General features: G+C 35.9%; 1 protein-coding gene across 2 annotated transcripts in view; it reads left to right on the top strand.

Moving 5' to 3' along the window:
- EVI5 (ecotropic viral integration site 5) overlaps positions 1-14,607 on the top strand; it is a 70,842-nt gene extending 56,235 nt beyond the window's left edge. For both annotated transcript variants that reach the window (XM_084211518.1, XM_084211517.1), the window contains one exon: positions 13,381-14,607. In XM_084211518.1, the coding sequence (XP_084067644.1) occupies positions 13,381-13,686 (306 nt within the window). In that variant the 3' untranslated portion in view covers positions 13,687-14,607. The remainder of the gene's footprint in view (positions 1-13,380) is intronic.
- Positions 14,608-14,881: the final 274 nt, after the last annotated feature.

Raw genomic sequence — 14,881 nt, 5'->3', positions numbered from 1 at the left:
GTGTTCCTGTTACTGAATAAAACTACACATACTGGAAATTGGTAGTATAGCACCCAGAACTGAAATGATGAGCCACACTGGTAACACAAGGTAATTAAATAGGAAAAGATGCCTTTTTTTCTTACCATTCAAACACTTTAAAATAACTATGAATGGAATTATTGGATTTTTGGCTTGTTCTAACAAGCTGCCTGCCTAATTCCTTTTATACCAAACCAGAGGATTTCTGTAGCATGGTAAGCTGAGTTGAATATTAACTACTTCAGAGTAAGTGTTAAACATGTGGTTGATGAACACTTCAGGAGAACAGACAAAATTTGGAGCTTTGAGAACATTATAACCAGAAGTTGTCAACTTCTGCTCCATTAGGCTCTAGACTTCTGTAAACTTCTGCTTTACTGATGAACACTGCAGTGTTAGGTTAATAGTTGGACTCTTTACAATTCTTTGGTTCTATCCACATTGTCTTAAATCTATTTACATGCACCTCTTTCTTTACACTGATTTGAACAGCCAAATATGGGTTAGAATATGAATATTAAGTATAATTTGTAATGTTATGTAAAATAGTGAATTAATTCTTAAATTCCTCAGTGCAACCATAACTCCACTCAAAAATCAAGTACATGTAGATCAATTATTACTTACATGCGTTTTGAATTTTAGTAAATATATCTGGTTTTATACTCATTTCCTAGAAAGTTCCTGACAGCTATCCTGTAATCTTTTACACAACCTATCAGAATTCAAAGAACAGCTGATGCATAATGAAAGGACACTCAGATTGAAGTATTTCTAGTTAGCCAGTAGCTAATCCTGTGATCAGTCATGTACATTAAGTGCTATACTTCCTTTGCTCCTTATTGGCTGAGTTTGTGATTTATTTGGCACAAAGTTGTTAGGTGGTTGTGACTTTTGACTTTATTGTTGAATGCTGAAACTATTGTGAAAACCTGAAATCATCAAGGATCGTCACAAACATGACATCATGATGTAAACTTCTTTGAGAGCTTTCAATATGTACTAGCCTTAGACGCTCTGCCTTCTTAGAATCTCGTGTCCAGTTGCCATTTGTTCTTTTCATTAATTGAAGTCTATCTGCCTAGCATTTTCTTTCTTTTTCCTTTTCCCTCCCATTCTTAAAGCTATCTCTGCAGCATTCTTGACTTCTAGCTTAGTGGGATTTTAACTTAAAAGGCCTTCTCATTGTGCAGCTGCTGTGAAGCAGCTTTTTGTTACTCTTTGTCAGTGAGTACAGAAGCTTGGCTGCCCTATGTTTGGCACAGGAGAAATAAGGTGTAGTGATCAGTCTACTCTGTCACTTGACCTCCCAGTTCATGTGCTTTAACTGATGTAACATAAATGGCCTGAGCACACAGACCCTTTAAAGTTGTCCTGTGCTTAGATACTTTCAGGCTGCACCAGGAATGCTAGCATGTCACAGAAGTTGCCTTTGACTAGATACAGAAATGTTATGTGAAAGCAACTTCTGTGGAACATTTTTACTGTTCAAGAGAATAGATCACGAAGTAGGTAGTACTGTAGTAAAGCTGTTAAGCTATGTGGAAATAAATACATTGGAAGTTTGGCCCATTACAAGCTTCCATTAAGTAAATTTGAATGCTTAAGAAAAACTATCACTATTGAACAAGCTGTTATTTTTTAAACACAAATCATATTTTGGAGAAACAAGGAGGAGGTTGTTTGTAGTTTTCCACCTTTTCCTTTAAATTCAAACTGAATGGAATTAAATGATTTATAAACTGCTGAAGTTCTGCATTTCATGCACTACCTCTCTGTATGTGCAGTCACTTTATATATATTACCCAGCAGCTGCTTCTGCTTCCTGTTGGATGTTGCAAGGCTTGTATGTGTTACCTAGATTACAGGGGTGGTACAAAAGATTAGAATTGATGTGCTTACCCACAAACTACACTGGCAGACCACAAGACACCTTTGGAGACAAAAGCAAGTGGTTTCCAGTCTTTCAGACTTTGTGATTTAGGACTGAAGTGCTTAAGTTGTTTCACGTGAAATTTTACAAAGTTTGCCTTTGTCATACTGTTAGGTGATTTTTGTTGCTCTTGGAGTCCTTTAATGTGTTTGTTTTGCTGTAAAATTTCAAATTTTTATCTTTATGTACTATAGTATTTCAAACATATATTTTGTTTAATCTTACGACAGTTTTCATATTAAAAGCTGAATTCTGCCTAACGTGTTTCTTTCTAGTGAGACATCCTCTTGACAAATAATTAGTTGCAATATTTTGAGAAGAAGCAAGGATAATGTGCAAATCTTATGGAGGTGTTTGATATTTGAATGAAAACCAAAATTCTGACATTAGTGTGACACACTGGTCCAACATTTAGAAACTGCAACTTGTCCAGTTAATGATATCTCAGCATGGCTGATGGAAAAGAAAAAGATGGCAAATAACTGGAGCATAACTATTCTGCCAAAATAATTTTCAGGCATTTAGAAGACTTTATAATAGTACCTTTAAGTGAAATTCTAGAGATTAAATTCTTGCATATTGACAGTACAGAAAATGGGGTGTTTTTAAAGGTGTTTCCCATTTCAATATCTGAAAACTTGATGGCTCTTTGAAGAAGTAATGAGCATTAGTTTACTACTCTTCCATTTCCACATAGGTATAGTTTATCTAGGAATGGATCTGATATTATGTCTTAAGAACCTAATGCAGTCAGTAAGATTCTGATATAGGTGTTATCTCTTGGTCTGATCATGCTCCTGATGAGCTAACATTTTAAGATTGGCTTAATGAAAAGAGATATAAAATTTGGAGATTAAATACTATGCTTTTAAAAGATTTTGCTTGTGTAAATAAAATTTAAGACACTTTAAGTAATGACTTTGAGGATAAATAATGTATAAGTTGTGACCAACAGAGTAATTGGTTATATGGCTGAATTAAGGATACATCTTGCAAGTGGCATTAGGTTTCTAGGCTTTCACTGTTGAAACTAAAATGGAGATGGGAAACTGAACTTTTAGCCCATCAGTGTGAAGGATTTAAAAAAATTCACCTATATGGACCACACTATTAATACCTAAAATAAAATTCAATGCACTACAGTACACAGAGTGAAATATTAAACCACATCAACAGTTCCTTTAGTCTTAAATACCATAAACTTATATGGTAGGTAAACTGTGTTTTAAAGCTTTTCCTCCTTGTATTTTTTATTGTTAGCTAATAATCTTAAATCAGTTAGTGGTTCTGGGCCCCGGCACAGATTGATCGAGGTTGTCCCCTGAAGAGATGAGGGTATGTCTTTACAAGCAGTGAAATGATTATTTCTGCATTGGCCATAGATAAGAGCAAAATTATGATACTGCTTGTGGCCCATTGGAGTAGCACAAGATGGGCTGGCCACTTCTAGCAGATTCCTAGCTCCTATCTCTTTCATAATAATTGCATCTGGGCTTGATGATGGGATACCAGTGGGAAGCAATATTCCTTTCCTCTGTTAATTTTATTATTAGCCTTCCACTGAGTCAAATTCAATGGTTACTAAATCAAATGTTTTCTTATCTGATGCATCACTAGACTGCATTCAGAAGCAGAGCAAATAACTTAGAGTAAGTAACATAGCTTTGTATAATGGAGATGAGGAGTGGCTGGGGAAAGTGAATTCTAGTTGAAGTTCAACTGACCAGAAATTTTTTTAAGTTCTCTGAGGGCATACTTAGAGAGTGAGGGATAGCAGCAGATCAGATCATACGCACAAATGAGAATGAGAGAAGATCAAATTTATCACCATTTAAGTACCTGAAGAGCAGAAATAGGTCACATTTCTTTTATCAGAACTAAGAACAACCAGCAAAGCCCAAAATGTCTCATTCTCTTTCTCTAATATTTGCAATTAGATATTATGTTCTTTTTACTCAGTTTCTTGCCAAGTTACTTCCCCCCCTCCATTTCTTCTGGAAGAAGAGTACCATTCCTTTTTCCTGTAGTGAAAGCACAACTACATTTGTTGCTTGGAAACTGTCATTTTACTTGCTCACTTTGATAAAACCAGCTAAGGTTTGTGGGATTCATTCCAGTCAATTTTTACTCCAGTCAATTGTTTTCCCTTCATAGTTCTCAGTTATGTTGGTTGAAAGTCCTGTATTAACTCTTGTAAAGCACTTGTTTCTCAACCTAGACTAGAGATACATTAACATCTTCTAATTTTTTACTAGACATGTGCTTTCAAAATATGTGACTCTTTATATAAATGTTTTCTTACTTGATAAATGTTTTCTTACTTGATAAGAAATGTTGTCCCTGAAAGGAAATATGTTAGCCCTCAGATTTACAAAGTAAGCATTTCAGCTTGTGGTGGAAGTTTATAGCACAATAAATCATGTGCTTTTCTTTTACCATATCTTGCAAGAACAGTTGGACAAGAGATGATCAGATTTTTCCCTCCCTACAAATAAAGCTCTTGCAAGGACAGCTAAAAAATGTAGTTGCTTTACTAGTATGTGTCAAAGTTACAGAATGTCTGTGCTGGCAGAGTCTGATTTAAGTGGTTGTGGTCAGTCTGAGGAACCTGTGATGTGATAAGATAGCGTTTGTGAGGTCATGTGGTTTGCAAACACCCAATCTAATGTAGCAGCTTTGTCTACACAGGATAGTTAAATATATACTCTATACTTTAGAAAAGTGAATTGCTTTATTCCTTTAACTCAGCTTGTCCTTAAAAAAGTTAGAGATGTTATACTGGCTTGATAATACCCAGATTATTACTGAAAGACTGAACTGATTGGGAGATTTAATTATTCAGTAGCTTTCTCCAATTTAATTGTCCTTAATAAAGCAACTACCTTTAGAAACTATCTCACTTAAATAGGCAATCGACAGGCAGTTGGAATATACAATAGAATCCCTGTATATTTTATAACCATAATTTTTTAAATTCAATTAACTTTGAGTGGTCACAGTGTAATTGACACAGACATGTTACACTTGCCCTAAATGACAGTACTGATTCCATAATGATGGTACTTCATTCCATGAGTTGTCATCTTTGTGTCAGATACGGTTGATTCCCTTCCCCCCGAGTAACACCATCAACAAAATAGTTTCCATCCCTAGTGAGGGTGAAGAAAACCTCTAAATGTGATCAATATAACCAGGACAGTGGTGTAGTCTGTCCTTAAATGGAACAGGTATGACTTTGTTTACTTGGATGAGGGCAATGGTTTTTGGTATGAATCTTAACTGTTTCACTGCTGCTAGTGACAGATTGAATTCAGTGCTAAAATAAATGAAGATTGGTGATTGCTGTTTTTACAAACATTTTCCCCCTTCTTTAGCGTTAGAAATAAATATAGCTAGCTATAATTAATTACACTATGTCCTTTAAATTTTGTATGGATTGCCAAAGCAAGTAAACTGATTAAAGTTATTTCTTTATCATAGCATTATAATGTTCTTGATTGTTGAAGCTGTGTGACCTGTCTGCTTTACTGATTAGAGAGCTATGTCAGGGTCTGTCATGTTTTTCTGCCTATAAATCTGATTTTGGAGAGATGAGGAAACATGATGGAAAATGGAGGATTTGAGGTTCTACTGGTTTATCTGAGTAGTTGTTCCTTGCAAAAACTGTTTATTAGCCCCCATACACAGGTGCCAGCTCTGGGAGAAAGCAAGCTCAGGAGAAGATTGTTGTATGTTATTTTGTTATAGGTCTCTGTAAGCTTATCTGAGTATAAGCAGGCAAACAGTGGAAATGTGGTGGAAACACCTAAAATTCTTTTATCAATTTGAGTGACAGCCAGCACAGATGAAAGTAGTTTCTTCAATCAGGGGCAGAAATGTTACTTAGTCCATTTAAAAATGCTGAGTTTAAGTCCTGCTTTTAAATGACAGAGTAAAAGTGTGAAATGCTCATTTCCTGTAACTGTTGCCTGTAATGGGTGCATTTTCAGTCTCTATCAGCAAGTACATTCTAGTTAATACTTGAGGTTTCAGTGACATTTGTATTTATAGATGCATATGGTAGGGAGGAGTATTGAGATTGAGGTGTTTTCTTAAATGTAATAATTGCAGTACATTAAGTGTGATTGCACTGCTGTTTTAAAATATTTTTGTTGCTGTGTCCTCCCACCAAACAAACACTTCCATTACAGCTTCTTGTAGAAAGACTTTCTGGGAACTTTCTATAAATAACTAGCTAGTCAGTAGAAGGAAAATTCCTAGGCCTGTCATCCTGGAACTTCCTTTGGAATTGCACATAGTCTCACTACAACAAACCTGTCAGCTCTTATAAAAATTCCCTCACAAAATAAAACCTGACACAGTTACTAAATACTGACTTCTTTTCAAAATAGCATTTAAGTTGGGTATTCCTCAGTGCTGTTGCTATTTCAATTTTATATTTGATATCTAACTTCAAAGTTAAACTTGATTAGAGTGCACTAGATCAAAACCAGATACTTAACCATATAGTGCAGTGATCAAAAAGTCATGACCTCCCATTGATCGCTTTATTGGTTTCCTGTTCTGATTCACTGGAAACCTTCTGGTCTGAACACTTGTTGCTGGTTTTAATCTTTGTCACGTTTACAGTGCAGCAGACTTGTCTATGGTAAAACTGATTTACAACATACATTTAATTTAACATCATATTTCATTTTAGCTTGAGTACTCTGAAAATGATGAAAAAATCCAGTTTTTATAAAAAACCTGAGCCAAGAAATTTAGGAGTACATTCAGAGCAGTATGAAATAAGCATGTGGACAACTGGAGGTGAGCTCCACTAGATTTTGTTCTGTAGATTTATTTAAGCTTCCTGACAGTTATAGGGATTTTGTAATACATTTTGTATTACTTTTAAGACTGAATATGACTTATGAAAGCTGGCAGTTTAAAACAGAAGCCAAATATTTAAATGCTGATTAAAAAAAAAAACCCAAAGCCTGAAATTACTCAGTCTTGGAAATTCTCTGCTGCTCTTTTGCTTTTCACTTATAATACACTTATCTCTTTAGTGGTATGGTCAGCAAAGTTCATTTGAGATGAATATTTCAGGTTGTACAGCAATATGTTGGTCATCCTTTTAAAAGTATGAGTTTCAAAAACAAAGGTAGTTGTTTCCTTAAACAGGAGACTTCAGTAATTAATCACATACACAATTGTGGTTTCCAAGGAGCTAATGATGAGTGGGGCAGATTCAATTAATGCTGTAGTACCTCATGACTTTTGCTTTTAAGCCTACTATAGATGGAAAAAGGAAAAAAAAAAGTCAGTCCAGAGACTCTCTGCGTTTTTTAACTTTTAAGAATAGCAGCCATACTGGCACAGCCAGAAAAAGGAGCCTATGTCTGTTCAGGTATTTAATATTGTCATTCACCACTATCCTGGCTTGGGCCCACAGTAGGATTATCCAGCCTGGAGTTTACTGCTTGCTCTGATTTCTGATGAGCTGCTCTTGCCAGTTTCAAGGTTTTTTTTGCTGCAGTTGATTGAAGAAGTGAGAAGTGGATAAATTATACTCATGAAATGAGACTGTTAGGACCCATCTATGACCTAACACCACCTTATCAACTAGACCAACTAGACCTGGTGCTAACTGCTGCATCCAGTCTTAAACACCTCCAGGGATTGTGACTCTGCCACCTCCCTGGGCAGCCCATTCAAATGCCCACACACTCTTTCTGAGTGAAGCGTTTTTTCCTAATGTCCAGCCTAAATTTCCCCTGGCACATCTTAAGACTTTGTCCTCTTGTTGTGTTGCTGGTTGCCTGGGAGAAGACCCTATCTTGCTATAGCCTCTTTTTAGGGAGTTGCAGAGAGTGATAAGCCTCTTCCTGTCCAGGCTTAACAACCCCAGTGCCCATAGCTGCTCCCCATAGGGCTTGTGTTCTAGACCTTTCACCAGGCTTGTTGCCCTTCTCTGGATGTGTCTGAGCATCTCAGCATCCCTCCTAAATTGAGGGGCTCAGGTCTGAAAACTGCACCTGAAGTGCAGCCTAACCAGTGCTGAGTACAGGGGAAGAATGGCTTCTGAAGTGTAATACCTGCTGGATGTAATATTTGTCTGGACTGATATTTGTGTCCTTAGTGGCAACATATTTCCTACTAATTCTGTTGGAGATGCTCCACTTACTTGATTTGCTGTGATAAACATTTTTCCAAAAGAAGTTAGTGGGAGTGATTTTAAAGAAGTGATAGTGTACTACTGTATGCCTTAAACTGGAGTCATCTTGTTACATTGGGAGAGTCATCACTAAGTAGCAGTCAGCTGTTAAGTAGGATAAGGGATCCCATTAGATGCTGTGGACAGCTTCAGGAATTTTTAAGAATTCCAATTAATTTGCTTTTATTCATGTTAAATGTGATCAAAATTTAATAGATCATAACTGATTTTTTTATTGACTTGTAATTTTCTAAATGTCTATTTTCAGGGTGCCAATGTTGGCAATGTTTTTCTGATTTATAGGAAAGGTATTTGAAAATTATGACTTGTTTCTTCAGCTAAATGTGGTTAGATCATATTTTCAGCAGCATTCTAGTTTTCTTTTGAATCATGTTTGGGTTTTAAGTAGGAAATCTTATGAATAGTTTCAAATATTACAAAGGTTAGAACAAATAAAGAGGGAACTCTGATTTTTAGATTCCTCTTCTTACAAGTAAAAGCACTGAGAATTCAGGATCTTTATTCTTTAAATAAAACTTTTACATTTATATACTGCCTTCTGCCAAAACCAATTTTATTCACCCAAGGCAATGGTCACATTTCCATCTCATTGTGTGTTTCTTGGTTATCTTACTGTGACTAGATTTAATACTTATTGGCAAGCTTTATTAAAAGCTGTCTTTACTATTTTGGAATTGAGTAAATTTCAAGAATTAATTACTGATTGAAACCTTTTAAAGGGAGCAGACAGTAGCATTTTAGTTCCACTTTTCACCTCTGAACTCCTAGCTTAAAACCTCACAGGTTACAATATAAAAATGTCTTCCAGAGCTTAAGTCAAACTCTTTCACAAAGTCCCACTTGAAAGTTTAACCTATGTTCCCTACTCAAAAAACCTAAAGGGACTTAGAAATATAACTTGCTTGCAACTGACTATCACCCTTCAGGCTTGATTCTATGATTTAATATGGAACACCTTTTGAATTGTTTAAAACTTCTAAATTTCTCTTTACTGTTTCTCCTTCATGCCTGGCTTGATGAGGCAGTCAGCATCAGGTAAGAAAGTTTATTTTAAGGTTCAAGGATCCGATTGTTAGCCTTTCAGCTCTTCTATATTTGTGGAAGTACATTGTTACCTGTTAAGAGTATGTACAGTTTTTTCATGACTAGTAGACATACAGTTTGTCTTTAAAATGCTCAATTCTTTAGACACAAGAAGGTATATAAATGTGCACGTTAAGATTTTGTTCTTGATTCAGCTGGCTTTTGAAGGGATAATGATGATATGTATTTTGATCACATAATGTTATTAATCCTTTGAAATGTCCTAAAGACTGTGTGAATATGTTTTAGTGAAAACTGGGTTGAAGTTGCAGTCATCTAGAATCTAGACAATGTGACCTGGATTTGAGAATTAAAAGCAAAACACACGGGGTTTACCAGACCTGATTTTTTGGAGATCAGATTTGAGATTCTTGCCAACTGAAGCAGTAAAAATCATGTTCCTTTAAATGTTACTTGTTGGAGTGAGATCTAGTTCCCTTCACATGAAGGAAGGCCAGACCCAAAACTGAAAGCCTTTAACCAATATCGACTGCATAAAAGAGAAGAGAAACTAGGAGACCCTGGGGCACAAGTCCATACTTTGCTCAACACAGCTGTAGTTCCTTCAGGGATAAATATAGAGTAGAACTAAGGTGTGGGGGGAGTGTTTGGGTTGGATCCACACATCCTGCATTCCAAGCCTTTAGTTGGATTTCCCATTGTCTCAATATAGATGAATGGCAAGATCTTGGCCTCATGCTTTAGTTCCTACCTTAAACTCTTTTCCCATGTTCGAATAAAACACTGACAACAAGAATCTCAAGTCTGAGACAAAGCTGACAAATTAGTAAATTAGTTTCAGTGTGAATAAGGTGGTTGTTCATCTTTTGCAAAATCTAAGCCATACCTACACAATGGCCAACATAGAATTGGTAGTTACAAATCAGGAAAGATGTTTTCAGTTGGTATTGAGTCCTCTGACACTGGCTTAGCATGCAGCACCAGCCAAATCAGACAAGGCAACATTGGGCATTAATAGGAAGTATATTAAAAACCAAATAAAGGGAGTTGTATTCCCACTTGGTATCTAGGTGGATGTAGAGAATTTAAAGAAGGTCTATAGGAAAGTTAAAGGGAACTGAATGAAGATTGTCTTGATTAACACCTGTTTATGAGAGGCTAAAATGGATTGGAAGTCATCTGCTCTAGAGAGAAAACTGAAGAAAGTACTATGATTTAAGTTTCAGAATAATGACCACAGAACTGCTTTTCGCCACTAGTTCCTGCATTATTAGAATCTGGGGGCAGATACTAAAACAAGTAGATTAGTTTAAAAGAAATAAAGGAATTTCTGGAATTTACTGCCACAGGAACATGTGGAGGTAGACAGCAAATTATATGATCAGTCAGGGATGGCTGATCTATATATAATACATCTGCTGAAGCAGCCAGAAAAAGATTTCACTCGTATTTGCTACAACAGCTTCTGGCCAATTGAATGGAGGCTTGGTAATATGAACGTCATGTTGCCACTGTTGGAGTCACCATATTAGGCTGATTGACCGTTGCCCTGAGCCAATATACAGTAATGTTCCTCCCTTGAGAAAAGATACTGCTTTTTCTTTTAGAAGTATAGAGCCTCACTTGATAGACTGTAAAAATTATATGAGAGTACAAAACTTAATTTTAGGAAACCTCAATTTTAAAGCTTTACGCTGGCATTAGCTGCTGGTATTTAATTGCATTGGAGTACAGGCTGTCTGCAAGTTATTTCAAATACTCTGAGAAGCCATACAAAGCCTTCTTGTTGCAGTAAAAATTCCAAATAATCAAGCTCCTTCAGAAATGCTCCTGAACAAATAGTAGGTTGAAGGGCCTCTGAACAATCTTCAACTATGAAAGTACACTTGCCCTTGTCAGTGCAGCTTGGCATGCTGTTAGCCTTCCTTACTGCCCAGGGATGGTGTGGATTTGAGTTAGCCTTCCTTGTGTCAGGATCCCATTGTCCTCTTCAGCAGTGTTGCTCTCCAGCCTGTTGATCCTCATAATACAAACAAGGTCTATGTCACAGTGTTCTGGCTGAGGTGGCCATTTCTGAAGCAGACAGAAATTCTGGAGCTCTATGACCATTGAAAAATGTGTAGTGTGTATTCTCTGCAGTATGTTTCTTCACTGCAGTCTGTTTCCCCTTACATGTGAGAAGTGCTTAAGAAAAAAGGCAGGCAAGTGTAAAGCTGCAGATCAAAAGCGCTTCGGAAAGTCAGAGATTTGTTATTCTAACGAAAGGATGCACAAAGATAACACAGTGTTTTCTGAGACTCCCTTTAGGAACTGGCAAAGGCTGTGTCTATTCATGATTATCTTCACCAAGAGCATTTTCCACAGACTCCCATTTGGAACAGTTGCTGCCTAAAACCGTGAAACCATGATTTTGTCATGTTACCTAAATAACTTCATCTAAAGGTATCATGTTTAAGTCTTCAGAAAAACAGTTGAGGTCATTGGCTTGGCTGAGGGTTCCAAACAACTAACATTGAGTATCAGCTTTATAATTTCAGGTGAACCAATGGCTTAACTATACAGACCTAAAAGCATATAATTTCTTACTCTAATGTGAAATTCGTAGTCACTTGTACAGCACTTCTTTTTTTTCCTGTGGTAAGGGTGGAGAGAAATTGTTGGGTTTCTGTGTTTTATTTTCCTAGTAACTAAAATTGATAGCTGTTTTGGAAAATTCATGTGGTAGTTAATCTGATCATATTGCAGGATTTTTTCAAGAATAATATTTCTAAATAACACAAGAATTTCTGTACCAGGCTTTCTGCATCTAGGTATATAAGTAGTAAAAATTATCTATTCCAGATATATTTATATTCGATACAAACTGGTTTTGCTTGCATCATGAGTTTTGCTGTACAAGTGTGGAGCTCTGTTTTTCTTGTCTTTATACAAAGTCCTCATAAAACAACAGCAGCCTATGGTGTATGTGAAGAAAATACAAAAAACTAATGTTAGTATGCATAGTAACCACAAAGGTTTAGATCTACATAATGTACCCATTATCCTAACAGGGATTTTTTGCTATAACATCAAAAGTTGGAGTTTTTACATGCTAATATGCAATTTAATGGCTTCTAGTGTGATTATGACTCTTGTGATCTTTTTTCAACTCCTTTTTTATTCCCATCTTCTGCACAAGCCCATGGTAAGTACAGAGATGCCTTCTTCCCCAGATAGACAGGTAAAAATCTCCTATTGGTGTCAATACCGAGAACACAGAAGCAGTTCTTACATATCAAATTAATATTGCTTCAGATTTCTGAAACATCAAACAGATTTTGGTAAAGAAACTCTTCATCATTTTATTCTTTCAATTTTCCAGGTCTCTTATTGTAAAAAGTTGCTTCCAAATTAGCACTAGGTGCATCTTTTAAGTTTTTAGAGTGGCATCAGGAAAGTTCTACAATCCGTTTTTAATATTTATCTGCATCCTTGGGAATTTTTATCTTAATATCCCAGACTGTCAAACTGACCCTGAGGTATTTTCTACTAAAAGCTAACAAAAATTAAATTCTAGATCAAACAAACCAAAACACCATAAAAACAACCAACCTCCAGAGTGTCCTCCATGAGTTGCAGTTATATTTTCATTAAATTAATAGGAGACTTGCCAAACTTTAGTTCTTTGGGTCTTAGTTTTGAGTAGTTTGAATACGTGGTTGAAATTGTGTATCATTCTGCAGCATGTTGAGTTAAAATGTTATCTGTCCATGGTCAGACAACAATTTTTGTCTTGTTTGATGTTCTCTTAAAATTGCAACTACAATCTCTTTATGCGGTACAGAGATGTTTCTCTCATACTATTTGATGTGAAATCTCATTGGATCTGAACTAGATAATTAAGATAATGTTACAATGTAGAATGAACGAAACATACTCTTGGGGATTGGCAGAATCTCTCATTACTGATTCTAGGTACCTTGATTATTAAGCCTTAAAATTGTAATATTTGAAGTGATCATCAAATGTGCTACTTTCTGATCTTTCATTTTATCCAGTAAGAGTTCAATGAGGCATTTCTTGAAAATGCACTTGTTTTTTTGGTTTGGTTTTTGTTGTTTGGGTTTTTTATTGCTGGACTCTTGAGCTGTGATTAACTGTCAACTTCCACTTTTTCTAACAGATCAAATGTCTAAAAGGCCAGAGAAACTTCTCAGACCAACCCACTTTTGATGGGATTCACATTGTCAACCATTTCACAGGAGATGATGAATCATTTCATTCTTCTGATGAAGATTTTATAACTAACTCCATACAGGAGAGTGGGGTGAACTTTCATCTTCCCAGGAGGACTGGTCAGATGTCTTTGGATCACACACTTGTAGACAGCAGTGACAGTGATACTGAGGAAAGTGCCCTTCAGACTGGGAATTCTGACAAGATGGTTTCTAAGCAGAGAAGAACAGAATCTTACTCTACTACTGTGTGATTATCACTGTGACTAGCACTGAAGACTTCCATATTTCTTTAAGGCTGAAATTTTGAGGGAACTGAAACCATCCAGCAGTTGGTTTAGGTAACTATTGGATTTGGTCTGGCCTGTGATAAATATATACAAGTACTGTCTATCTGCCTTCTCTCTTTGCCAAATCTTGCTAATGACATACCATTGCCATAAAACAGGCTGGGAAGAAGTTGATGGATGACAGTTTTGACAGTATTACTGAATGTTCTTTGGTATAGAAACTGCAAATATATTATTTCTTTAATGTGTAAGAAGCAGTTTTGCTGTTCACAAACACAGGAATTATTTTCCTCAAAAGAAGTTGCTTTTGTGCAATATTTTATGCTCTGAACAAATGTGTATGTTTTACATTGTTATCCTTTTGTGATCAAGATGGACCCTAGTAAACCATCTGATCATGACACATATATATATATAATTATCTTATGCTTCTCAATTAGTTTTGTTTTTTTACTAAAGTTATTGGATGCCCACAGAAGGCTTGAAAGGCAAGCCTTTATCTGTACTACTTCATATATGCAAATAATGGTCACTAATGTCATAAAGGTGTTTTTCACCATTTTCACTTAAATCTATGTGCATCTGCTTTTGATGTTGCTAAATAATAAATGGTCTGAATATGTTAATTACAATAATGTTTATTTTGTACATATTTATGTATCTACACCAAGCTGAAAATGTACATTACTCCATTTTATATGAGGAATGTAAATGTTGCAATATTACTGTCTCTGGTATTCTAACAGGAAAATGAATTCTGTATATACACACTAAAAGTGAATTACTAAATAAAGGCAAAACACTAACTTTGCATTAAGTTTCAGCCTAGCTACACTAACAGGCTCATGTCAGAAATGCTTGTTCAAAACACTATTGACTGAAATCTTTTACCTTCATGTATATGTAATGAAAATAAATTTTTCATGATTTAACAAGGTTGCAGCATTTACTGTTTAGTCCCTTCCAAGCTATAGTCCTTGGTTGCCACATAGTTACTTGCGGGCTCTAGCTAGGTTCAAATAAGGTGAAGAATTATTCATGTCTTAGTTTTAATAAAGACACAGTGTAGTGGAAATATGTTCAGTCCTCTTAGAGTTTATATTACACAGCTATCTAGGAAATAAGCTATTGGTGCCACCACCAAATAGCTGTGATTGAA

This window comes from Fringilla coelebs (assembly GCF_963513975.1).
Source record: "Fringilla coelebs genome assembly, chromosome: 9".
Classification (NCBI taxonomy): domain Eukaryota; kingdom Metazoa; phylum Chordata; class Aves; order Passeriformes; family Fringillidae; genus Fringilla; species Fringilla coelebs.
The sequence above is the reverse complement of the archived record's forward strand: the minus strand, read 5'-3'. Positions and strand labels throughout refer to the sequence as shown.